The sequence below is a fragment of the Biomphalaria glabrata genome, chromosome 3 (genome assembly GCF_947242115.1).
Source record: "Biomphalaria glabrata chromosome 3, xgBioGlab47.1, whole genome shotgun sequence".
Taxonomy (NCBI): Eukaryota; Metazoa; Mollusca; class Gastropoda; family Planorbidae; genus Biomphalaria; species Biomphalaria glabrata.
The window spans coordinates 41,351,900-41,377,394 of NC_074713.1; the positions used below are offsets into that span (position 1 = coordinate 41,351,900).

Sequence of the window (25,495 nt, forward strand, 5' to 3'; positions counted from 1 at the left end):
TATGCATGAATCCCAAAGAGATCTGTCTCCTAGCCAGAGAGTAATGTTACATTGCTCTATGCATGAATCCCAAAGAGATCTTTCTCCCAGCCAGAGTGTAATGTTACATTGCTCTATGCATGAATCCCAAAGAGATCTGTCTATTAGCCAGAGAGTAATGTTACATTGCTCTATGCATGAATCCCAAAGAGATCTGTGTCTCCCAGCCAGAGAGTAATGTTACATTGCTCTATGCATGAATCCCAAAGAGATCTGTGTCTCATAGCCAGAGAGTAATGTTACATTGCTCTATGCATGAATCCATAAGCGATATAGATGTATTCGCATTGAGAGACGGAGATGGTGAACTCAAACAGAAACAGGAAGTTTACATTTTTGTATCTTCAACTCTGGAGAGTGGAGGTAGAAAATAAAAAAAAAAAAAAAGAAATCCAGTGAGTCCGAAGATGAGAGCGAAAAAGGAGATCAAAGAGTACGGACGCTGGTCACTATGAGGTCAGTGGCATTTTGTGATAGTGTGGGTAGTGGAAGAAGAAGAGCAGCTCTCACCTTGACCTAGATATCCTACGCACACGCAACCTTCATTGGAGGTCACACGTGATATTTATTTATATTATTTTGTATCTCATTAATAAGTCACGTGAACACTACACGTCTCGATTTAAAAACAAAACACGCTGCTGTCTTAGATTTCAAAATCAAGTCGTTCTTTCTCTGTATGGTGTTGTATGGATCTAGTGGTATTCAAACACTATCTTTCTCATGTGGTCATCGTCAATGCCCAGAAAACAAAAACAGATCAACTCGGAACTACATTTCAAGCAGCAAATACAAACTGTATCAAATGGGAATACGTTCAGAACCATCTTCACCTTCACATTTCCCTTAGTCTGTTGGGGCGCCAAACAAGATGTGTATGATCTCATTTGGTGTAGATACTTGCATGCTTGACCACAGAAGAGTACCTCCGATTGGGTGGTTCGCCTTGGTCCTGAACATGTGGCCGTTGTAGAAACCCGTGGATCTAGTACTTACACTGATAAATTGGGATATTTGAAGTTTATCTTTAATCTATTCTTTCTACGTGTCGGGAAATGGATTTATTTCTCTACTTAAAATTAAGAGCAACATATTAGCTAGACTCACCACTACTCCATGTTCTTGTCTCTTCTTGGTCAATATTCCCTTCGATCCTCCAACCTTTAGGCGTAGTTTAACAATCTTTTATTCGCAGCTCAAACCAAAAATGCTGTCATGTTCGTTTTTTTATGCTGTTTCTAAGTGCTGTTTATTGAAACAGCCACACTTTCTTTATAAAAAAAATGTGTTGGCTTAATCTTATGTTCCACAAAAAAAAAAAAAAAAAAGATCCGTTAAACTGTTATTGTAGATGCTTAATTTCCTTTTTATAAAGGCATTATAAGTTAAAACTCGTGCTACCAATCTATCAGAGACAAAGTAAGGGCCCTAACGTAGGCAAAGATACAAATCTTTATTAAATGGGGTGGGAAGATTTTCTACACTTTGTAACGACGTTTAGGCGGGCCGGATGGTAGCTCGTCAAGGGCCGGATCTGGCCCGCGGGCCGTATTTTTGGCATCGCTGGTCTATGTCATACCAGATTTTTCCAAGACTTTGAATAGATGTAAACAAACTTAAATTAGAAATACTTGGAATAAAAAGAGAGAAGGTTAAGAAGCTTGAAGACACGTGACTAACAATGATGTAAACAATGCAGAAAGTCCTTGTACGAGACTATATACAATTTATTATAAATCTGTATAAGTTAGTTTTTGGGTTCATTGTTCAGTGTCATTTTTTAGTGGTCATTATTCTGTCATGGAGAGTTATTGATCGCCACTATCTTCACGGTGCTTAATTTATTCAACAATAATATTAGATGTCAATCAAATTAGTATTTTATTTGTAAGATATATATTTTATGTGAAATTCGGTCATCGCTAGATTACTAGTTATGTGAATTCACACATCGCAATATTACTTGTTATTCGAATTCGAACATCGCTAGATGACTTCTTATGTGAACTCGGACATCGCTATATTACTTGTTATGTGAGTTCAGACATCGCTATATTACTTGTTATGTGAATTCGAACATCGCTAGATGACTTCTTATGTGAACTCGGACATCGCTATATTACTTGTTATGTGAGTTCAGACATCGCTAGATTACTTGTTATGTGAATTGGGACATAGCTATAATACTTGTTATGTGAATTCGGATATCGCTAGATTACTTGTTATGTGAATTCTAAACTCTAATGGGTACCTGACTTTAGTTGGGGAAAGTAAAGGCGGTTGGTCGTTGTGCTGGCCACATAACACCCTGCTCATTAACCGTTGGCCAAAGAAACAGATGACCTTCACATCACCTGCTACATAGATCGCAAGGTCTGAAGAGAAGAATTATTTTTTTCTTTTGCACGAGAATCTCCGAAAGGCAATTATATTCTGAGTCATCAGATTCACCTTACAATGAACCAATATAAAAATACACATTTAAAAAGCTTTCAAATCTAGAGTCTTGTAGGACTGGTTCCTGTTCACTGTTGATGCATCTCGTTAAATCTACAACCAGAATAGAAAGTATTCTGACAATGTCCCTACTAAAGTTGAGTCAGTCAGAGAAATACAGTAGCAGGCGTTTAAAAACAATAGTTAAAGAAATGTTTTCCCTTTTTTTTTTACTAGGACATTAAGTTATGATTCGATCTATAAATAGACTAAACGAGGTTGTTTAGAAATGTGGTGCAATGTCTTGACTAGGAAAGGTTTTCAAGTCGTGAATAAAACTTGAGCGAGGTCAATTAATGTGGAACAAATTAACTCAATTTTACAAATGCATCAACAGAGGCGGGAAAGAAAAAGGGACAGGAGGAAGACGCGTTGTCAGAAGTGGAACTTAAAAATCAAGATCCAAATAGTGGGATAAGTGGACTCCAGACTTTTGAGTGGAGGGCTCCATTTTACAAAGCTTCTATCAATTCTGTCTGTCTGGTAAAAAGTTTGAACATGTTGTTTTTTTCCACTACCTATTCTCGGATCAAGTTGAAACTTTGTACCTGACAAAATATGAATCAATAAAATATTAACCAGTTATTTCATTTATTATTATTAATTAATTATTTTGTTTGATTCGAAATAAGAGAATAAATGCTGTTTAATGAGAGATGTGGATGTATATATGGATTTATTCAATTTTATGCCTTTTATTACGTTTTGTCACCTATTTTTTCTCCCACTTCCCATTTTATGATCAAGTTGAAATTTCTCAAAATTATTGAATTATTATTCAAAGTCGAGGAGAATGCACAGATAAGCTTAAAAAATAAAGTAGCAATTAGTTTATCTATTAGTTGTAATTAATTAATTGTGTAGCCTACTAATTAAAAAGAAAGGGAGATAAACCCTGCCATCTTGAGATAAATGGCAAGTAATTATAGGTTCTTTCCATTAGAAAATCTAAAACTATTGAAAACGGCCATCTTACATATCGGAGTAGACCAGTTCGGGGCCGATTTTTCATATTATGCAAGTGGTGTGAAAATGGTGTGCAAATGACTAATCAAACTGTACATTCAGGCACTTAATCAAAGAAAGAGGCTTCTATATTGAGGCTTGAAAGAGAGACCTACAAAACCATCTGAAATTCTAGGTCTATATTTTATTATAATTCTAGATAGAGATTATACTTATTCTAGATCTGTTTATAGTTTAAAGTCTAGATCTAGAGTTTTAGGTCTTGAATCTTAGGCTATATAATTCTATATGAAAAACTAGAGTAGATCTAGTTAAAGATCTAGATCACGATCTTCAATTATTTCATTTTTTTCGTCGCGATATCCTTTGCAGGAATGGGGTCAGGTAGGATTCTAACAGGAGACGCTTAAGAGGCCAGGCGCGGAGCACATGCCACACAACCAGACAGCCATCATTCAGGAATATTCTTTGTATTTTAAGCTAGATTTCTAAAGTAGAAAAAACACTTTCTTTTGATTAGGAAATAAATAAGTTGCAAATCAAAAGATCTTTGTGTAATGTCTTGCTGTTATTACATTCAAAGGAGGACTCGTTGTTATATACTTGAAAACGAGTTCAGAAGTTTTTTTTGTTGTTTTTTTGGTCACAGTCTAACTGTCTGATAAACGCGGATCCATAGGCGGACATTGGGGGGGCCGTCTTTGAGTGTGTGTGAAACACAAACTTCTTTTGTATACATGTTTTGTATTTTTCTTGTTGTTTTTTTCTTCCAACTGCGTCCATCTAGGAGAACTTCATGTCACGCTTACATACATCTGTGTATCTTAGAGTGCACGACCTGCAACTCACCTGCCACCTATCAGATGACCAAATATGTCCCGCCCTGCCATATATTACATATTAAGTAAATAAAGAGAAAATACTGAGGTCTGGGATTTAGTGAAGGTGAAGGTCGACTTTCACCAGGGCCGGTCCTACAGTTTGTGGGGCCCTATGCGAAACGAATAGCGGGGGCCTAATTTGGGTTGTGATAAGGTAATAAGTGAACATTTAAGATTGTGTATTAGAATATAAAGTCATCTTTGCATTGTATTTATACTTTTACTAAGTACTAAATCACTGTCAAATTAACTTTACATTTACTTTACAGTAGATTGTAGTTTTCCAACAAAAAGCCGATAAACATTCAGATCTGCCTTTTAGATTTACTATCGACTAGCAAAATTTCGCTTTTTTTTCCCCTCAGAAGTCGAGATAGATTTAGATCTACATTTTTTAGTATGCCAGTGACTATAAAAGTAAATTAAGTATTTGAACTTCTTGTTTTGGTTACAATTCGACTTATTATTACATTTTTATGAAATGAAAGTTGACAATGCCGTTTTTTTTTTAATCGCGAGTAGGATTAGCGTTATTCATATTGAATGACACCCCGAAATGACAATTTTGTCATTTTTAAGGAGATTCGCATCAGTTTTAAGAAAACTTTAATAATTTCAGGAGAATTCCAAGAACGCTTAAAGTTAAAATGGTTTAATTTAATAATTTACACTTAGAGTTCGCATGGCACAGGGGCCTATGAAAGAGCGGGGCCCACTGCGACAGCATAGGTTTCAGTGGCCTAAGACCGGCCCTGACTTTGACTGAACATTTGTTATTTGCTTCTCGCTGAATAATTTTGGCTAAAACTGTTTTCCCTTCCAGTTGTCTACCTTTGGATTGGAGATATTTCAAGATCAACTTAACAATGTCAAAGACACGAAATTGAACTTCCGTGTTGCGGATCCAGATCATTAAAGTGGGGGGGGGGGGGTTCCAAACCCTAAGGCCCGGTGAACTCTAACCCTAACGCGGGTACAGCCTATAGAAATATAAATGTATATATATATAATTAAAAAATAAAGAAGTATTCCTCGAAAAAACAACAACAAAAAAAAAAAAAAAAAAGAAACAGCCATGTTGAGACCTTTCTCTTGACAGCTAGGTGGTCTGGGGGAGCGCTGCAAGCTCCCACAGTGAGGTCCTGGGGCGAAGCCCCGACGCTAAAAGCTTTTTCTTGCATTCTTCACTGCAAAACGCATTCTCTTGACTTCATCCTTTTAAAATAGGAATTTTTAATAATGTTTTACTTGAAAATATTTTAATAGGAATTTACAGGTCCTTACTACATTGCAAATACAACCGATTAGTTCCTTGAAAAGATAATATACCTCACATATTTAGATCAAGGCTTTGAGAATTGCCGCCGAAAAAAAAATATTCGAAAAAGAATATTTAAAAAAAAAAGCTCACCTGTAAGTGATAAATTTTGTTCAACAGGCATTTTTTGTAACTTTGATTTGTTACAGAACTATCATTCAAAGCTCTAACAAAAAATTTCGGAAATGGGAGGAGAAATTAAGTGGACCAATTAGATTCTACTCTAATTTTTTTGCATTTTTAGGATTCTCTCTCTCCCTCTCTCTCTCCCCTCTTTCTCCTTCTCCCTCTCTATATCCCTCTCTCCTCCACTCTCTCTCCATTTCTCCCCCTCTCACTCTCTCTCCCTCTCTCTCTCTTTCTCTCTCTGTTTGTGTGTGTGTTTCTTTGCCTCCAACAAAAACATGAGTAGTTTAACTTTAAAAAAAGAACACAATCAATTCTCATAAAATGTTGTGAAATTATTTTGTTTTTAAAATACAAAATCAATAACTACTTGTTAGTAACGGACCGCCATTTTATTCATCTATCCATTCAGTTGTAGGCTTATCAAGACATTAATCCGCTTAAAAAAGTATCCTGAGATGATATATAGGTCATGGCTCTACAATATACGTCACCTCAATTTATAGTTTGTTTGTTTTTTCAAACTGCTGATTATTTTGTTCGCGATTGTTGAACCCAATATATTTCCACATGCCCACAGCACGTGTAACCATGGCAATGTAAACATAAATACCTCTAGATATTAGCACTTATCAATGGTGACCCAAGTATTACTATATACTAAATAGCGCCGACAAAATTGCGTGGACAAAATAGCGCCGACATAATAGCGCGGAATTTCCCGACAAAATAGCGCAAGACAAAATAGCGCGGACTTATATATGATGTGTATAAAAGTACCGGATTATTAGTAATTTAATGTCCTGGGCAGCATTTTTGTTATGTCTCTTTTTCACTATTAATAGATCTGAAAGTATGCCACATTTGCAGAGAATGAGAGTAGGCCTACTTTACATTTTATATCATTCCCTTTTTCACCAATGTTTAAATTGCTTAACTTGCTAAAAATAGGATTTTGAAATTTGGTGACTCCGTTCAAGCAATGATGGAATTTCTACTTGACATTTCCTACAATTTAACTTGTGAAAGTTAGTGTATGTGTGTGTATAAATCTGACAAATATCTCTGCCTGTTTTCAAAGTACACTTTTGGAATGTAAATAAATTATTTATTTTGAAAGTATTCATTTTAGCTTATTATAATTTTGCTTAGGACGTACTGTTTGCATATTTATGTTTTAAGATATCTAAAGTATTTTCTGCAAAATGACTGAAAAATAATGATAATATTAGGTTAAAACAAAAAAAATATATTGCTCTATTTATATTTTACGATTTCTAAAGTATTTCTTTAAAAATGACTGAACTATACCCTTATCAATAATAAAAAGTTTGATTAGGAATAGAAATGAAAAATATAAACGAAAAAAAAAGAGGTTGCCACAATAATATCTTCCTCCCACAGACCTATATATGCATATGTCTATAAAATATATAGGTCTGTGCTTCCTCTCCTTTTCCTGTTGATCAAAGTTAAAAAAATATCTACAAGAAATCAATAAAGGACGTTGGTACTCAGGATCTAAATATAGCTCTCTGTTTATCTGGCATTACATACAATAGGACTGTTTCTGATTCTGTTTCTCATTATGTATGTAATGTAATGTATGTATGTATGCATGTATGTATGTATGTATGTATGTATGTATGTATGTAATGTAATGTATGTATGTATGTATGTATGTATGTATGTATGAAATATGTTGAGTGATTTATTCGTTGTTTATGACTATTATTTCCTGATGGATGCACTCGCTGTTTGTTGGTCTCTCTCTGTCTGTCTCATACATCAACACATGTGTTCGATAGGTTCTTCTTGAATGATTTACATATTTCTATTTCATCACGAGACATATTTCTATTTCAAAAGAGACATATTTCTATTTCATAAAGAGACATATTTCTATTTCATCACGAGACATATTTCTATTTCATAAAGAGACATATTTCTATTTCATCACGAGACATATTTCTATTTCATCACGTGACATATTTCTATTTCATAAAGAGACATATTTCTATTTCATCACGAGACATATTTCTATTTCATCACGTGACATATTTCTATTTCATAAAGAGACATATTTCTATTTCATCACGAGACATATTTCTATTTCATCACGTGACATATTTCTATTTCATAAAGAGACATATTTCTATTTCATCACGTGACATATTTTTATTTCATAAAGAGACATATTTCTATTTCATCAAGAGACATATTTCTATTTCATCAAGAGACATATTTCTATTTCATAAAGAGACATATTTCTATTTCATAAAGAGACATATTTCTATTTCATAAAGAGACATATTTCTATTTCATAAAGAGACATATTTCTATTTCATAAAGAGACATATTTCTATTTCATAAAGAGACATATTTCTATTTCATAAAGAGACAGATTTCTATTTCATAAAGAGACATATTTCTATTTCATCAAGAGACATATTTCTATTTCATAAAGAGACATATTTCTATTTCATAAAGAGACATATTTCTATTTCATCAAGAGACATATTTCTATTTCATAAAGAGACATATTTCTATTTCATCAAGAGACATATTTCTATTTCATAAAGAGACATATTTCTATTTCATAAAGAGACATATTTCTATTTCATAAAGAGACATATTTCTATTTCATAAAGAGACATATTTCTATTTCATAAAGAGACATATTTCTATTTCATAAAGAGACAGATTTCTATTTCATAAAGAGACATATTTCTATTTCATCAAGAGACATATTTCTATTTCATAAAGAGACATATTTCTATTTCATAAAGAGACATATTTCTATTTCATAAAGAGACATATTTCTATTTCATAAAGAGACATATTTCTATTTCATAAAGAGACATATTTCTATTTCATAAAGAGACATATTTCTATTTCATAAAGAGATATATTTCTATTTCAAAACGAGACATTCTATCAAGTGTTTACTTAGACATGAAGTCCTGGCTTACAATCGGATATTGAGGTCATTAGGTTTCATTGGTAACGAGCAGTAATTGGTTTTTTAAAATATTAATTTATAACTAGCGGCAAGAAGTGTAGATTGTGTTGGATCATCTGCTCAGTGACGTCACATCCATAACGTAGAAGCATTAATGAGTAGATTGTTAGAGAACTATGTCTTTGGGACATTGTACTGATACATAGAGAATGACTTAGAGAATGACTTAGAGACTGACTTACAGAATGACTTAAAGAATGACCTACAGAATGACTTATAAAGTGACTTATAGAATGATTTACACAAGGTGACTTACAGAGTGACTTACAGAATGACTTTCAGAGTGACTTACAGAGTAACTTAGAGAATGACTTACAGAATGACTTAAAGGAAAAAAATATCTGATAGACAGTTAACACACGCGCTATGGATAGTCAACCATTGCAACAGCTCGGGAGGAAGGCTTATGTACAGTCAGAGTATGTTGTTTGTAAGGACTGACTTATGTACATTCAGAGTATGTTGTTTGTGAGGACTGACTTATGTACATTCAGAGTATGTTGTTTGTAAGGACTGACTTATGTACATTCAGAGTATGGGGTTTGTAAGAACTGACTTATGTACATTCAAAGCATGTTGTTTGTAAGGACTGACTTATGTACATTCAGAGCATGTTGTTTGTAAGGACTGACTTATGTACATTCAGAGTATGTTGTTTGTAAGGACTGACTTATGTACATTCAGAGTATGTTGTTTGTAAGGACTGACTTATGTACATTCAGAGTATGTTGTTTGTAAGGACTGACTTATGTACATTCAGAGTATGTTGTTTGTAAGGACTGACTTATGTACATTCAGAGTATGGGGTTTGTAAGAACTGACTTATGTACATTCAAAGCATGTTGCTTGTAAGGACTGACTTATGTACATTCAGAGCATGTTGTTTGTAAGGACTGACTTATGTACATTCAGAGTATGTTGTTTGTAAGGACTGACTTATGTACATTCAGAGTATGTTGTTTGTAAGGACTGACTTATGTACATTCAGAGTATGTTGTTTGTAAGGACTGACTTATGTACATTCAGAGTATGTTGTTTGTAAGGACTGACTTATGTACATTCAGAGCATGTTGTTTGTAAGGACTGACTTATGTACATTCAGAGTGTCACAAGACGCTAGCAGTGTGCTGGCGCCTGCTTGAACTGGTCGTAGTCTAGGGTGATTCAGGAGGCCCGACTGTTGACGCTGGAACTTTGGTAGCTTTAGCCTTGTCGCGATTTTGGTGTTATAACTAACATATATATAACTAAGATATGAAACTAAACACCGGAATGTAGTTAGAGACTATAACTTTAAACTGTAACTTTATTTTACACACAACACATAAACTTCCAAATGAAACGTTATATACAGGTACATCAACTACTAAAACTAAACTCAGATCTCTAATGACTATGTCTCTAATCATGAAGTCCTTCTGCTATAGTTTTCTCGTACCAGATCAGGAAACGAGCAGAAGCGGGAAATACAAACGTCCGCTCTACAAGACCCACGCCAACTAACTCTCCCTTTTTCAGAGCAAAAAGAACCCTCCCACGTGGACTACACCGCAACACAGTGGTTACGTCCCCTTGCATCTTCAGTGACGCATCCTCAGTGGTTACGTCTACATGCATCATCAGTATCTGACCAGTGATGACCACTGCCCCTTTCCCCAGATTTCCCAGATCACCCCGCCCTCGTGGTAGCCTAGGTACTCTGGTCCCGTGACAACAAAATAAACATTAAAGCACAAAAAAAAATACTTATTTCCCCCTTCCAATAATAAACAAATCTAATTAAAATATATTAAAACATAAATAATGACATTAGATCTAAAATATAAATAACAGAAATCAACTTAAAACTTTACACAATAACTAAGGCCATGGTAGTGGACTGCGGTTGTTCTGCTACACACACACAAACGGTTGTGGGCTCACAGCGGTTTGTGACACAGAGTATGTTGTTTGTAAGGACTGACGTGCAGTCAGAGTATGTTGTTTGTAAGGACTTATGTGCAGTCAGAGTATGTTGTTTGTAAGGACTTATGTGCAGTCAGAGTATGTTGTTTGTAAGGACTTATGTGCAGTCAGAGTATGTTGTTTCTAAGGACTTATTTTAAAAACATTATTTTTACTGCTCATCTTTCTATCCCAGACCTTTAGGCGCTCGGCAAACGCAACTTTGAGATTCCAACTATAACCCAACTTCATAGCTAGCTACAAGCTGCTACTCAGACAAAGACACATCCCTCTCTTCTATTGGTCAACAATAAATGAACACTGCAAGTTGGGGCAGGCTGGAAGTCACATTTATGTCTACATAATATAATACACATGTAGACGTTAGTAGCCATGCTCAAAGTTGATTGGTAGGAAATATTTTTAGTTGTAATTGTTCTCCTTTCAGACCTTTCGATCTAGTGGGCAGATGATGTTAAGGTCATCTATTTCTTTCGCCAACGGTTCTAGCATTGTGTGCATTGTCCATTACAATGATCAACAGTTTATACTTTCCCCAACTAAACTCAGGGGCGACGTAAAAATCACTAAATTAAAAATCTCATTCTTCACCTAGATTCGAACCCAGGATCCCAGGTTCGTAAGCCAAGCGCTTAACCCACTCAGCCACAGCGCCCCCTCCCCTGTATCTATCATACAGTCACTATCTGATCCCTGAGCAGATGGAATTGCAGGAGCTTTCTCACAAACTCTTGAGTCATTAGAACATAAAACTGACGTCACTTAATTCACAAGAGAGCTTTGTGATTAATTTAGAAGGGACTCTCTAAAAATAGCATCTTGGAACTCATCAAAGAAGAAGTAAGTGACGTCACAAAATATACCCTGAGGGCCCCCCCACCCCACTGTGTCCAAGTCAAAAATGTTATCCCAAAATTAATGTCAGAAGCATTATCCATTCAGCTCATACCTGACCCAAGGGTTATCCACATCCAATTTATCTACTTTAAAAGAAAAATAAGCTAACGACCTTGAGTATTGCTTCGTAAATAAACAAGTAACCTTGAGAACAAGTCACCTTGAGAACAAGTGACCTTGAGAACATTTTGTTTGCACTATTTTGTTAGGCCAGACACAAAATAAAAATTTAGCCCTGCAATATCAATTAGTTGGTCGTTCTGATGGCTACATGACACCCTCGTTAACCGTGGGCCACAGAAACAGGTGAACTTTACATTGTCTGCCCTATAGATCGTACTTTACTTAAAAAAAAACAATTAACAGGCGCCTGGTGGCTGAGTGGTACACTGCTTGGCTTCCAAACCCAGAGCTCTCGGGTTTTTATCTTAGTGAAGACTGACATTTGGAAGTTGCGATGTTTTGGTCACCCCTTAGTCCACCAAACTCTAATGGGTACTGGACATTAGATAAGGAAACTAATAACGGCTGGTCGTTTGGCATGACCGCATGACACATAACACATAACCGTTGACCATAGAAAAAGATGATCTTTACATCATCTGCCCCATAAGTTATGAAATGGCACAATATATTTTAAAAAATTATTAATCGAAATTAAATTCGGGTTCTTAATTATTTATTTGTTTTTGTCTGGACCTAACAAATATTTGTAAAAAAAGTAGAAAGGTAAAACTTATTCCACTCCTCACTATAAGTCCACATTTTTAATGTAACCATTAGTGGCGAAATGAGTTTCTTACAACCACGTGACCAGAAAAAGGGTAAAAAGCTAATAGCTATTCGGACCACATCGGGACGCAATTGTTTTTGGATCAATAAACTGTTGGTCCGATAAACCAAATTCCACTTTGTTATAGGAATCGTTTCGATTAAAAGGTTGGACCGATTAAACGGTGGTCCAATTAATGGGATTCCTCTATATTTTTAAGCACAAGAGCTAACAAACCAATAGTGCACATTTCCATACCAGACCAGTAGCCTATACCATGAACTAGACTCTAGTTTGGAGAATAAGTCAGAATCTTAAGAGACGAAATCGCGATTCTCGGGACAGTTTAAAACTATGGTGGAGGATAGAAGATGACCACTAAATAATTATTTAGATTTAGTTTTAAAAATATCATTTGCAATATTGCTTTTATATTTTTAAAATTACAAAGTTTAGTTGGTAGGTTATGACTGAGCCATGAAATGTACTTTATAAGGCTTGTCTTTGAGAAGTTTGTCTTTGAGAAGTTTGTCTTTGAGAAGTTTGTCTTTGAGAAGTTTGTCTTTGAGAAGTTTGTCTTTGAGAAGTTTGTCTTTGAGAAGTTTGTCTTTGAGAAGTTTGTCTTTGAGAAGTTTGTCTTTGAGAAGTTTGTCTTTGAGAAGTTTGTCTATGAGAAGTTTGTCTTGGAGAAGTTTGTCTATGAGAAGTTTGTCTATGAGAAGTTTGTCTATGAGAAGTTTGTCTATGAGAAGTTTGTCTATGAGAAGTTTGTCTATGAGAAGTTTGTCTTTGAGAAGTTTGTCTATGAGAAGTTTGTCTATGAGAAGTTTGTCTATGAGAAGTTTGTCTATGAGAAGTTTGTCTATGAGAAGTTTGTCTATGAGAAGTTTGTCTATGAGAAGTTTGTCTATGAGAAGTTTGTCTATGAGAAGTTTGTCTTTGAGAAGTTTGTCTATGAGAAGTTTGTCTTTGAGAAGTTTGTCTTTGAGAAGTTTGTCTATGAGAAGTTTGTCTTTGAGAAGTTTGTCTATGAGAAGTTTGTCTTTGAGAAGTTTGTCTTTGAGAAGTTTGTCTATGAGAAGTTTGTCTTTGAGAAGTTTGTCTATGAGAAGTTTGTCTATGAGAAGTTTGTCTATGAGAAGTTTGTCTATGAGAAGTTTGTCTATGAGAAGTTTGTCTATGAGAAGTTTGTCTATGAGAAGTTTGTCTATGAGAAGTTTGTCTATGAGAAGTTTGTCTATGAGAAGTTTGTCTATGAGAAGTTTGTCTATGAGAAGTTTGTCTTTGAGAAGTTTGTCTTTGAGAAGTTTGTCTATGAGAAGTTTGTCTTTGAGAAGTTTGTCTTTGAGAAGTTTGTCTATGAGAAGTTTGTCTATGAGAAGTTTGTCTATGAGAAGTTTGTCTATGAGAAGTTTGTCTATGAGAAGTTTGTCTATGAGAAGTTTGTCTATGAGAAGTTTGTCTTTGAGAAGTTTGTCTTTGAGAAGTTTGTCTATGAGAAGTTTGTCTTTGAGAAGTTTGTCTTTGAGAAGTTTGTCTTTGAGAAGTTTGTCTATGAGAAGTTTGTCTTTGAGAAGTTTGTCTATGAGAAGTTTGTCTTTGAGAAGTTTGTCTATGAGAAGTTTGTCTATGAGAAGTTTGTCTTTGAGAAGTTTGTCTTTGAGAAGTTTGTCTTTGAGAAGTTTGTCTTTGAGAAGTTTGTCTTTGAGAAGTTTGTCTTTGAGAAGTTTGTCTATGAGAAGTTTGTCTATGAGAAGTTTGTCTTTGAGAAGTTTGTCTTTGAGAAGTTTGTCTTTGAGAAGTTTGTCTTTGAGAAGTTTGTCTTTGAGAAGTTTGTCTTTGAGAAGTTTGTCTATGAGAAGTTTGTCTTTGAGAAGTTTGTCTATGAGAAGTTTGTCTATGAGAAGTTTGTCTTTGAGAAGTTTGTCTTTGAGAAGTTTGTCTTTGAGAAGTTTGTCTTTGAGAAGTTTGTCTTTGAGAAGTTTGTCTTTGAGAAGTTTGTCTTTGAGAAGTTTGTCTTTGAGAAGTTTGTCTTTGAGAAGTTTGTCTTTGAGAAGTTTGTCTTTGAGAAGTTTGTCTTTGAGAAGTTTGTCTTTGAGAAGTTTGTCTATGAGAAGTTTGTCTATGAGAAGTTTGTCTATGAGAAGTTTGTCTTTGAGAAGTTTGTCTATGAGAAGTTTGTCTATGAGAAGTTTGTCTATGAGAAGTTTGTCTATGAGAAGTTTGTCTATGAGAAGTTTGTCTATGAGAAGTTTGTCTATGAGAAGTTTGTCTATGAGAAGTTTGTCTATGAGAAGTTTGTCTTTGAGAAGTTTGTCTATGAGAAGTTTGTCTTTGAGAAGTTTGTCTTTGAGAAGTTTGTCTATGAGAAGTTTGTCTTTGAGAAGTTTGTCTATGAGAAGTTTGTCTTTGAGAAGTTTGTCTTTGAGAAGTTTGTCTATGAGAAGTTTGTCTTTGAGAAGTTTGTCTATGAGAAGTTTGTCTATGAGAAGTTTGTCTATGAGAAGTTTGTCTATGAGAAGTTTGTCTATGAGAAGTTTGTCTATGAGAAGTTTGTCTATGAGAAGTTTGTCTATGAGAAGTTTGTCTATGAGAAGTTTGTCTATGAGAAGTTTGTCTATGAGAAGTTTGTCTATGAGAAGTTTGTCTTTGAGAAGTTTGTCTTTGAGAAGTTTGTCTATGAGAAGTTTGTCTTTGAGAAGTTTGTCTTTGAGAAGTTTGTCTATGAGAAGTTTGTCTATGAGAAGTTTGTCTATGAGAAGTTTGTCTATGAGAAGTTTGTCTATGAGAAGTTTGTCTATGAGAAGTTTGTCTATGAGAAGTTTGTCTTTGAGAAGTTTGTCTTTGAGAAGTTTGTCTATGAGAAGTTTGTCTTTGAGAAGTTTGTCTTTGAGAAGTTTGTCTTTGAGAAGTTTGTCTATGAGAAGTTTGTCTTTGAGAAGTTTGTCTATGAGAAGTTTGTCTTTGAGAAGTTTGTCTATGAGAAGTTTGTCTATGAGAAGTTTGTCTTTGAGAAGTTTGTCTTTGAGAAGTTTGTCTTTGAGAAGTTTGTCTTTGAGAAGTTTGTCTTTGAGAAGTTTGTCTTTGAGAAGTTTGTCTATGAGAAGTTTGTCTATGAGAAGTTTGTCTTTGAGAAGTTTGTCTTTGAGAAGTTTGTCTTTGAGAAGTTTGTCTTTGAGAAGTTTGTCTTTGAGAAGTTTGTCTTTGAGAAGTTTGTCTATGAGAAGTTTGTCTTTGAGAAGTTTGTCTATGAGAAGTTTGTCTATGAGAAGTTTGTCTTTGAGAAGTTTGTCTTTGAGAAGTTTGTCTTTGAGAAGTTTGTCTTTGAGAAGTTTGTCTTTGAGAAGTTTGTCTTTGAGAAGTTTGTCTTTGAGAAGTTTGTCTTTGAGAAGTTTGTCTTTGAGAAGTTTGTCTTTGAGAAGTTTGTCTTTGAGAAGTTTGTCTTTGAGAAGTTTGTCTTTGAGAAGTTTGTCTTTGAGAAGTTTGTCTATGAGAAGTTTGTCTTTGAGAAGTTTGTCTATGAGAAGTTTGTCTATGAGAAGTTTGTCTTTGAGAAGTTTGTCTTTGAGAAGTTTGTCTTTGAGAAGTTTGTCTTTGAGAAGTTTGTCTTTGAGAAGTTTGTCTTTGAGAAGTTTGTCTTTGAGAAGTTTGTCTTTGAGAAGTTTGTCTTTGAGAAGTTTGTCTTTGAGAAGTTTGTCTTTGAGAAGTTTGTCTTTGAGAAGTTTGTCTTTGAGAAGTTTGTCTTTGAGAAGTGCAGTATTTCACGTGGGTAAGCAGCCCCAGCTGTGACCTACATATTTAGCCACCTCCAGCGCAGACATAACCACTGTCAGCCGGAATGTACTTCAAAAGTCTATTAAATGTACTTTTAAGGTTTTTTTTTTTGTTGTTTTGTTTTTTTAGCCACTTCTATATTTTTTAAAAATCTTGACAATTCTTTCGTGACTTTTCTGACTGAAATGACATCTTTAGTTGTCACATGACTTAAAACTTGATACACTCTTTCTTCCTTCTCGTCTCACTGTCTTATATATGTGTATATATATATATATATATATATATATATATATATATATATATATATTTATTTATTTATTTATTTATATAGGCCTATATATATATTCAGTTTTTCCTTTCAATTTAAGTTAGTGTGTCAGCAAGTTGTAATCTGGCACGTAGGTGGGTCAATTAATTTCCTCATAGTAACATGAAAGATATCACACAATGATAGACGTTCTATATTTAACTACAGCATAAGCCTAGGCTCACATCTTGCCACTTTGAATGCTTTTAGATTTAAAGAAGAAAAAAAAAACTAGATTTCATTCATCATGGAAGGAAAACTTACATTTCTTCTTATATCACTGGGACAGCAGAATTGTTTGGAGCCATGATGTTAGTCTTTTTGTTTTCTGTTTTTACAAGGTTACTTCTATTCAAGCCACTCAAGAAACCTGCGTGGATTGGCGGACAGCTGATCTCAAAAAACCGCTCTAACTATTTTTTTTTTTAGAAATTTAGCAGTTGATGTATATTGCTGAGAACAGAATTACTAGTTCGTTGGCCACAAGGGATAAACGCTTGTTTGACCGTTATAATTTAAGTAAAAAAAACAACAACATAAAAGTTAATTTGGCTGGAGACAATATCTAGATCTAGAGCCAACATGGCGTAGTCAGCAGTATATGCAATACCTGAGTAAATTTAAAGTTGCTTCAATTTTATAGAAGTTTATAAGCGTTGCTTATATTTCTACGTCAATCTAATAGAGAAAACATCTAGATTCTAGAACTAGAAGTAGATCTAGACTAGATCTTAAGAGTGTTAATTCAGAGTCTAGTGTTAGATCTGTATGTCCATATAATGAACATACCAATAAATAATCGCACAAATACAACTTCCTCGCTGGCCGAATCACAAAATGCATATGTTCTAGAAGCTGACCGTGTCACGGGTTCGATACCCGAATTAAACCAAACAATTTTTCTATTATTTGTTTTTAATGCTTACTGCCTTAGATCCTCCTGTGTCGTTCGGCGCATTGGGCGATAAGCTGTTTCCACAAAAATCTGTCACTGGCAATGTCTGAAGCCTCTTTCCACATGCTCTGAGGACCTCCACACAAATCTGTCACTGGCAATGTCTGAAGCCTCTTTCCACATGCTCTGAGGACCTCCACACAAATCTGTCACTGGCAATGCTTGAAGCCTCTTTCCACATGCTCTGAGGACCTCCACACAAATCTGTCACTGGCAATGTCTGAAGTCTCTTCCCACCTGCTCTGAGGACCTCCACACAAATCTGTCACTGGCAATGTTTGAAGCCTCTTCCCACCTGCTCTGAGGACCTCCACACAAATCTGTCACTGGCAATGTCTGAAGTCTCTTCCCACCTGCTCTGAGGACCTCCATGAAAGTGTGGCGCCAAGTTGTACTAGGATGTCCCTGTTTGCGTTTTCTCGTAATAGCCTCCATGTCATCGCAACTCTTATTATGCGTAATTCATTTTGTCGAAGAAAATGTCCCGCAAACCTCATGCGATGCTCTGTCACAACCTTACTAAGGGGTCGACTCCCAGTTCGGCATATATATCCTTGATTGAGACCCGATCTCTCTAACTGACTTCTAAAATCCGTCTTAGCCATCTTTGTTGAGGCACATTTAGTCTTTTTCATTTTCGGCAGATGACTTTATTAATTGAGCCCAGCCACTGGTAGAAATTTGTAACCTCTCTTGGCTACCCTCTTGGAATTAGGTGACTGCAGTTTGCTTTAGAATGGCGGGGGTCTTAGTGTACGCGGTCTCTTGCCGCGAGTCTGACCCACCCATCAGACAGAACAGTGTACACTGTTCTCATTCAGGCCGGTGAGAGGGAGCTCTTGTTCACTTTTGCTGGCCTAGACTTCCAAGAGCCAAAGGCTCAACTCTACCTGATAGTTTAACTAGAAGAAATCGTCATTTGTTGGGGGGGGGGGGTATTAAGCTAAAAAATCTCTGGAGTTTATTTTTTAACAAAGTTATAACCCCCTTAGCTACGTTCATAGAATTTGGTGACTGTAGTTTGCTTTAAAAAAAATTGAAGAGAGAGGTTTTCAACCCCAAAATACTCTGCATGGGGGTATTTAAACTAAAACCATCTGGAGGGGTTTTTAACTTTAAACAAAAAGCCCTCTGGAGGAGGGGGTTTTAAACTCAAAATCACCCTTGGCTTGGTTACGCTCATATAATTTTGAGTGCGAAATTCGCTTTTTTTTTATATTGAAGAGGTATTTTTTTAGCTTCAAACCCCGCAGAAAGGGAGGAGGAGTTAAACTAAAGAATCCCTTTGGCTACGCTCATAGAATTTTGAGGGTGTAATTTGCTTCTTTTTATATTGAAGAGGTATTTTTAATCTTCAAACCCGCTGGAGGGGGTATAAAACTCAAAACCCCCTTTAATTACGATCATAGCATTTTGAGTAATTTTTTTTTTTTTTTAATTGAAGAAGTATTTTTTAGCTTCAAACTCCACTGAAGGGGGGTTTAACCCATTTGGTTACGCTCATAGCATTTTGAGTGTGCAATTTGCTATTTAGCGGCCCCCGAAAGAGGAAAAGACGCTATTAGTTTTGTGTGGCCTGTCTGTCCGTCCGTCTGTCCGTCCCATTTAGTTCTCAGAGATTAGAAGAGAAAATGAAAATCGGACATCATGATATTTTAGATCATTCAATGTTCTGATGCAACGGCTACTTTGTTCTGTCCCGAAAGTCAACCATCTAATTTTTTAATTAGCCTATATATGCAAGCAGATTTTTCAAAAAAATTACACCACTTTTCAATGAAAAACTTCAGGGAGGTAACCTTTTTTTTTAAAAGGTCATGGACTTCTTCATTCATATATTCGCGCATTGGTACAAAAAAATGCATCAAAGGTCACGATGGTAAAAGTGTCAATGGACCATTATAAAATATATTTTCCATTTATTAACCAACTCATTGAATAGAATACTGATTCAAATGTTGTTTTTAAAAAAGTATTTTGATACGAACTTCGTTGTAGTTATAAGTTTCAAAAATAACAAACTACTTTTATAGCGCGCAGTTTTGACATATCCTCATTATAGGGGACTACACTTGATAGTCTAAATAAGACTAAATAGAGCCCAGATCTAGATATATTTATAATTTGAACAAAATTTTAATTATTAAGGCAATATCTTATCTTCTGACAGCTTAGGGGTGCAGATTTAATTTTTATGTAGTATTACATTAAGAAATGAATCGGATACGAACAGTATATAGTTCACCATTACCCGGTAACAAAAGGCCTACTATTCATGATCATAACATTGGCCTAGGTCTAGTAGTTCTAAAGATTAAACGTGTAAATTCATACGAGTTCTAATCTAGACATAGTAGATTCTATGTATAGATTCTATATCTAATTCTAGACTAGTCTTAGATCTATTTGTAGATCTAGACTTAGATCTAGTTCTAGACTTAGACTTAGATCTTGAATCTAGATTTAGATCTAAAACTAGGTCTAGATCTAGTTAGATCTATGTCTAGTTTGGATGACAAATGACAATTTAGATATTCATTTTTGTTTACGAGGAGAAAGTCTTTTTGTTAAGTCATATGCACACTACTGTAGCTAGCTAGGTCATGAATTTTTTTTTTCGTGTTGCCAATGTATCTAATTTTGTTAGAAGAATAAATCTTTTTTTAGTTTCTCTTTATTAGGTTAATAATTATTGTTTTAAAAAATATAAGTGTACGCTAAATGAATATATGGAGATGCTGTGGCTGAAGGGTAAAGCACTTTGAACCAGAAGTCCCGTGTTCGAATCCTGGTGAAGACTTTAGGTGGGCCACTTCGGGGGCCGATATTGAGTTTGTGTTTCCACACAAACTGTCTTTGTAACCTTGTGTTATATTGAAGAGGTGGTTTTTAGCTTAAAACTCCGCTGGAGGGGGTTTCAGCTCAAAACCCCCTTTGGCTACGATCATAGCATTTTGAATAATTTTCATTTTTTTATATTGAAGAGGTATTTTTTTAGCTTCCAACCCCACTGAAGAGGGTTTAAACTAAAGAATCAATTTGGCTACGCTCATAGAATTGTGTGTGTAATTTGCTTTTTTATATTGAAGAGGTAGTTTTTAGCTGCAAACCCCGCGGGAGGGGGGGGGTTAAACCCAAAACTCCTCTTGGCTTGAATCTGGTGACTGATGTATAGATAGTCTTACATTGAAGAGGATTTTTTTGTAATCGTATAATTCGGAGAGGGGGTTTAAAATCAAAATCTCCCTTAGCTATGCTTTTGGAACTTGGGGATTGTCGGTTGCATTACTTTTTTTTTGTTTTGTTTTATAGAAGAGGGTGTTTTGAGTTTAAAACCCCTACCTGTAACAAGTGATGGTTTAGTATTAAAATATCAACTAAAATAAACAAAAATCAAAGCAAAAAATCAGTCTCTAAATTCCGATCCCCCCCCCCCCCTTGGCTACGTCCATGTTGCACAGTCTTCTAAGTCTGGTTCTATAGACCTATCATTAGATTTATATATACTTTGAAAAGATGTATACATTTGCTTAACCAGGATTTTTTTTTCAGAAAAAGGGAGGGGGGGGGATTAGTTCCTGAAATTTTTTTTTTTTTCTATCCTTCATTAGTTATTAAGAGCAAAATAAAAAATACTTATCAGCTGTTTAAAAAAGTCTTTAAAAAAAAAACCTTTTCTGTATTTCACTTCTTTTCTTTAAGTTGTATTTTTGCTTAATGTTGTAAATTTTACCAAAGTCAGTATAATTCGTTGTTGTTAGTTTTTTCAAATAACGTCTATAATGCTAAGTATATATATTTTATATATAGTTTATAAAATGATTTTGTTTTGTTCAAGGTGTGTTATATAAAGTATGTCACTCGATTTATCTTGTCTTCAAGTTGGTGCACACATTTGGTCACGTGTTTGGTTTTGTCTTGAGTTTGTTACGTTAGTTCGTTGACTCGTCTTTACTTTGTAATATATCAGTACAATAATACAACGGCTTTGTCTGCACGGGATGCGGGAAAGTATGCAGGTCTCAGCTGGGTTTGCGTGGTCATGTGAAACACTGCCCTTTATCTATATCTGTGGAACCGAAGACATTGCCAAGTGAATAGGTCGTTTAAAATGAACTGAACATCTTTTGCCTTATCATTTTGAAGACGCTCCGTTATGCAGGCCCACCTATCCTGTCCTACTGGCATCCTGCTAGATTAACTGGGTCACCTATTTTGTCTGTATGTGGTGCACTGCTCTATATTTACTGTTTGGTTTGTAGCTATCATCATCATAGTACACTCGGTAGCTGCTAACCCCCCTCCTTCCTCTGCGCTGATTGAAGGTAGCGGTATCGTGGTTATCTCCCTTCGAGCAACACTCCAACATTAAAAATATTTACTAAAAATAAAAAAAAATGTCGAGATTGAAACGCGGTGAGATGAATCTATGTAAATGTCAGACAAATGACTCGATAACGATTTACTTTGTGGTAAGCAACGCATATCATTAAGACTTAGCAGAACAACAACCATAGACTATTTCTGGCTCACATTTTCTATGAGTTAACTCCCTTTGAACGATTATTTGTATTCCACATTAATATTAGTTAATTCCCTTTGCAGTGCCGCACCCTTACCAAAACTATGAATTGTGGCTTATTAGGTATATTTAGAGCCTAAAAAATGAAAAAGCGAGTCATTCACTGTTATATGCCTCTAGGAATAGTTCATTAAATGCCAGAAGATCTACTTTCACAACACGATATGCAATGTTCTACGAGTGAGAAAATGAATCCATAATTCAACTATGTAGATGTTAAGTAAAGTAAAGGTGACACACCAACACATTGACAGCCAGGTCGAGAAGGAGAAGAATCCAAGATGGCTCAGGGCAAGTAAATAAAGTGGATGCTAATAGGAAGACAAGATGAGCAAAACAAGATTGTGCAGGTGAGAATGTCATGATAAGTATGCCAAAGATGAGAATGTCATGATAAGTATGTCAAAGATGAGAATGCCATGATAAGTATGTCAAAGATGAGAATGCCATGATAAGTATGTCAAAGATGAGAATGCCATGATAAGTATGTCAAAGATGAGAATGCCATGATAAGTATGTCAAAGATGAGAATGCCATGATAAGTATGTCAAACATGAGAATGTCATGATAAGTATGTCAAAGATGAGAATGCCATACTAAGCATAAAAAAATCCGCAATATTTCTTTACACCTCCTCACTTTCACAATTTCGAAGTAATAGAAAATAAAGAAATTATGAAAAGTATTACAGTAAGCTGGAGACCTTTCACAGACACACACACACACTTAAGCCCCCTATCTATGACCTATCACAGAGCACACACACTAAAGCCCTGAGCTATCACAGACACACAGACTAAAACCCCCAATTCATGACCTATCACAGATAGTACTGCCCTGACCTATTCATAACCTATCACAATCACAGACACATACACACACAATCTGCACAGATAACCTCACTCCTAAGAAACAAGAGGAAACACAAAGATCAGGTACAGATCTAAACCATCAGTTTTTTATTCTCTTGCTTTACAGTTACTTCGAGTACAACTAAAGAATGAAGTATGTTGAGTTGGACTTTGTACAGGTTGAAGAGAACCAACGAAATAAAAATAAAATAATAATGATAATAATAATAATATACAAGATCAAATGATACTTTCTAGCACGCGCTCTCACTGATACAAGGAGACACGACAGGAAGTTCTGTGGCACACGGATGAGCCAGTCGTCTTTCAGGGAAAAACAGATGAGCCAATCGTATTTCAGTGACACACAGATAAGCCAATCGTATTTCAGTGACACACAGATGAGCCAATCGTCTTTCAGTGACACACGGATGGGCCAATCGTATAACAGCTATTTTTTTTCTACAAACAATAGATTACAAACATATGTATATGCATAATATAGTTATATAAATATTTATAAACAAAAGCTCATGCAGACTTAGGTCAAGACCTCCCAGTATGTGGGGCAGTTTGAAACAAAAACAAAAAAGACATTGAAACGAGAAAAGATCTACACTTTGTAAGTCCGCTCTGTTCATGTATCACTTCCTGAAAGGGGAGCAACTATTGCTGCAGATCTAAATATAGCTCTTCGTTCACTAAGGCAAACTCTTGTATACAGCTAAGAACACTTTCGTCCAAAGACAAGCACTGGGGTCTACAATCAGAACCTCTTCCGATCCTTTAGTCATTCAGTCATCTAACCATTCAGTCATCTAACCATTCAATCATCTAATTATTAAGTCTTCGATATATCGTGAGTAGTCCTCAAACACACTCACACCACAACAAATTTTGGTTTTAAAAGAAAAACAAAAGATACACTCGACTAAGTGGAAACTAAATTGCAGGCCATCCAAAACAAAAAGGTGGATCACTATATTAACAAAACAAAAATATAGTCACATGATGCACAATGTTTCCATCCAGGTCAAAGGTCAGTCAATCGTTTTTTTATTATTTTTACAGCAAATAAAAGAAAAAGAAAAATCAATGAAGCATAATGAGGTTAAAGTCGACGTGACCTCCACTATGATGACGTCTGTGTGTGTTTGTGTATGAATACGTGTTTGTATGTTTGTATGTTTGTGTGTCAGTTGATATCATAACATAAGGCAGATGTCGTGTTAACAAACAGGGCACCACCTGCAAAAGAGGAAGATGGAACTGAAGGGTAGGGGGGGGGGCGCTCCTGTAGATGCGCCACGGCAGCCCTCCCATGTCGGAGTCCAGCATTCAGAGAGCAATGAGGGCTTGTGGAGGGGGATGTTTCTACTTGAGCGCCTCTTCCATGCCTTCCTTCAGAGTCTGCAGGACGTAGGTGATGGCAATGGTGTAGATGTTTTGCATGTTGTCTGTGTACCTGTCGCCCAGCGTCACCCGCACTGCTTCTAAGAATGGCTCTTTTACATGCTGTCGAAGAAACAAATCAAAGAAGGGGATGAGAAATTAGCAAACAAAAAAAACAGGAAATAAACAAACAACAAACCAGGAAATAAACAAACAACAAACCAGGAAATAAACAAACAACAAACCAGGAAATAAACAAACAACAAACCAGGAAATAAACAAACAACAAACCAGGAAATAAACAACAAACCAAGAAATAAACAAACAACAAACCAGGAAATAAACAAAGAACAAACCAGGAAATAAACAAAGAACAAACCAGGAAATAAAGTATTACTAATAGTAGAATCCTTAAAGTCGTCTTAGAATAATTCGACTTTGATTGATCTGTGATTTCGTAGAGTGAGGGTTGACTTACTAGACAAATCGCTGGTGAGGAAAAAAAAAGGGGGGGGGAGGCTGCGATATTAGATGTGGAAAAGGGAAATCGTTGCGTTCTCGACACCCTCGTCAGCATTCGTCGTCAACCGTGTAAGAAGAACTCAACATTATCAACCCCATCGCGAGTTCGATCTGGTCTCAGAATCTTCTGCGCTGTCAATATCATGTTTTAGGGTTCAGGTGACTAGTCCAGTATCTAACATGAACTCACAGTGGTTTTCCAGATCAGGCAGCTCGCTACATAAACTATCTTCTCTTAGGGTGTTTTGGGGGAGAGCTCTGACTATTTTGTAACTTTTTGACATGTCAATTTTAAAGAGATCTATATGTGACAACTACAAACACAAAACACAGGCTCACTCATTCCCCACCTCACACTCATTCATACAAGCACACACATCAATCGGCCCAAACTTGTCAAACATAAAGGCCTTAAAGGAAGACAATAAAACTGGGCTGAAACAAATTCTAACAAGAAGGCTACTGTGTTCAAGCAAGACTGGTCGCTAGAGATGGCCTCAACACTGACCAAGAGCTCGTTGCCACATCGAACCATTGGTCTCCACTGCCCACAGGTTGCGACGTTACAGGTCAGAGTTTAGGCCTTCTATGACGATTGGTCTCGGCTCTATCTATCTATCTATCTAT

General features: G+C 35.7%; 1 protein-coding gene across 12 annotated transcripts in view; it reads right to left on the reverse strand.

Annotated features, from left to right (window-relative positions):
• Nucleotides 1-23,034: 23,034 nt before the first annotated feature.
• Nucleotides 23,035-25,495, reverse strand: part of LOC106073575 (neuroglobin-like) — a 254,252-nt gene continuing 251,791 nt past the window's right edge. For all 12 annotated transcript variants that reach the window (XM_056025116.1, XM_056025121.1, XM_056025118.1 and 9 more), the window contains one exon: nt 23,035-24,469. In XM_056025116.1, the coding sequence (XP_055881091.1) occupies nt 24,329-24,469 (141 nt within the window). In that variant the 3' untranslated portion in view covers nt 23,035-24,328. The remainder of the gene's footprint in view (nt 24,470-25,495) is intronic.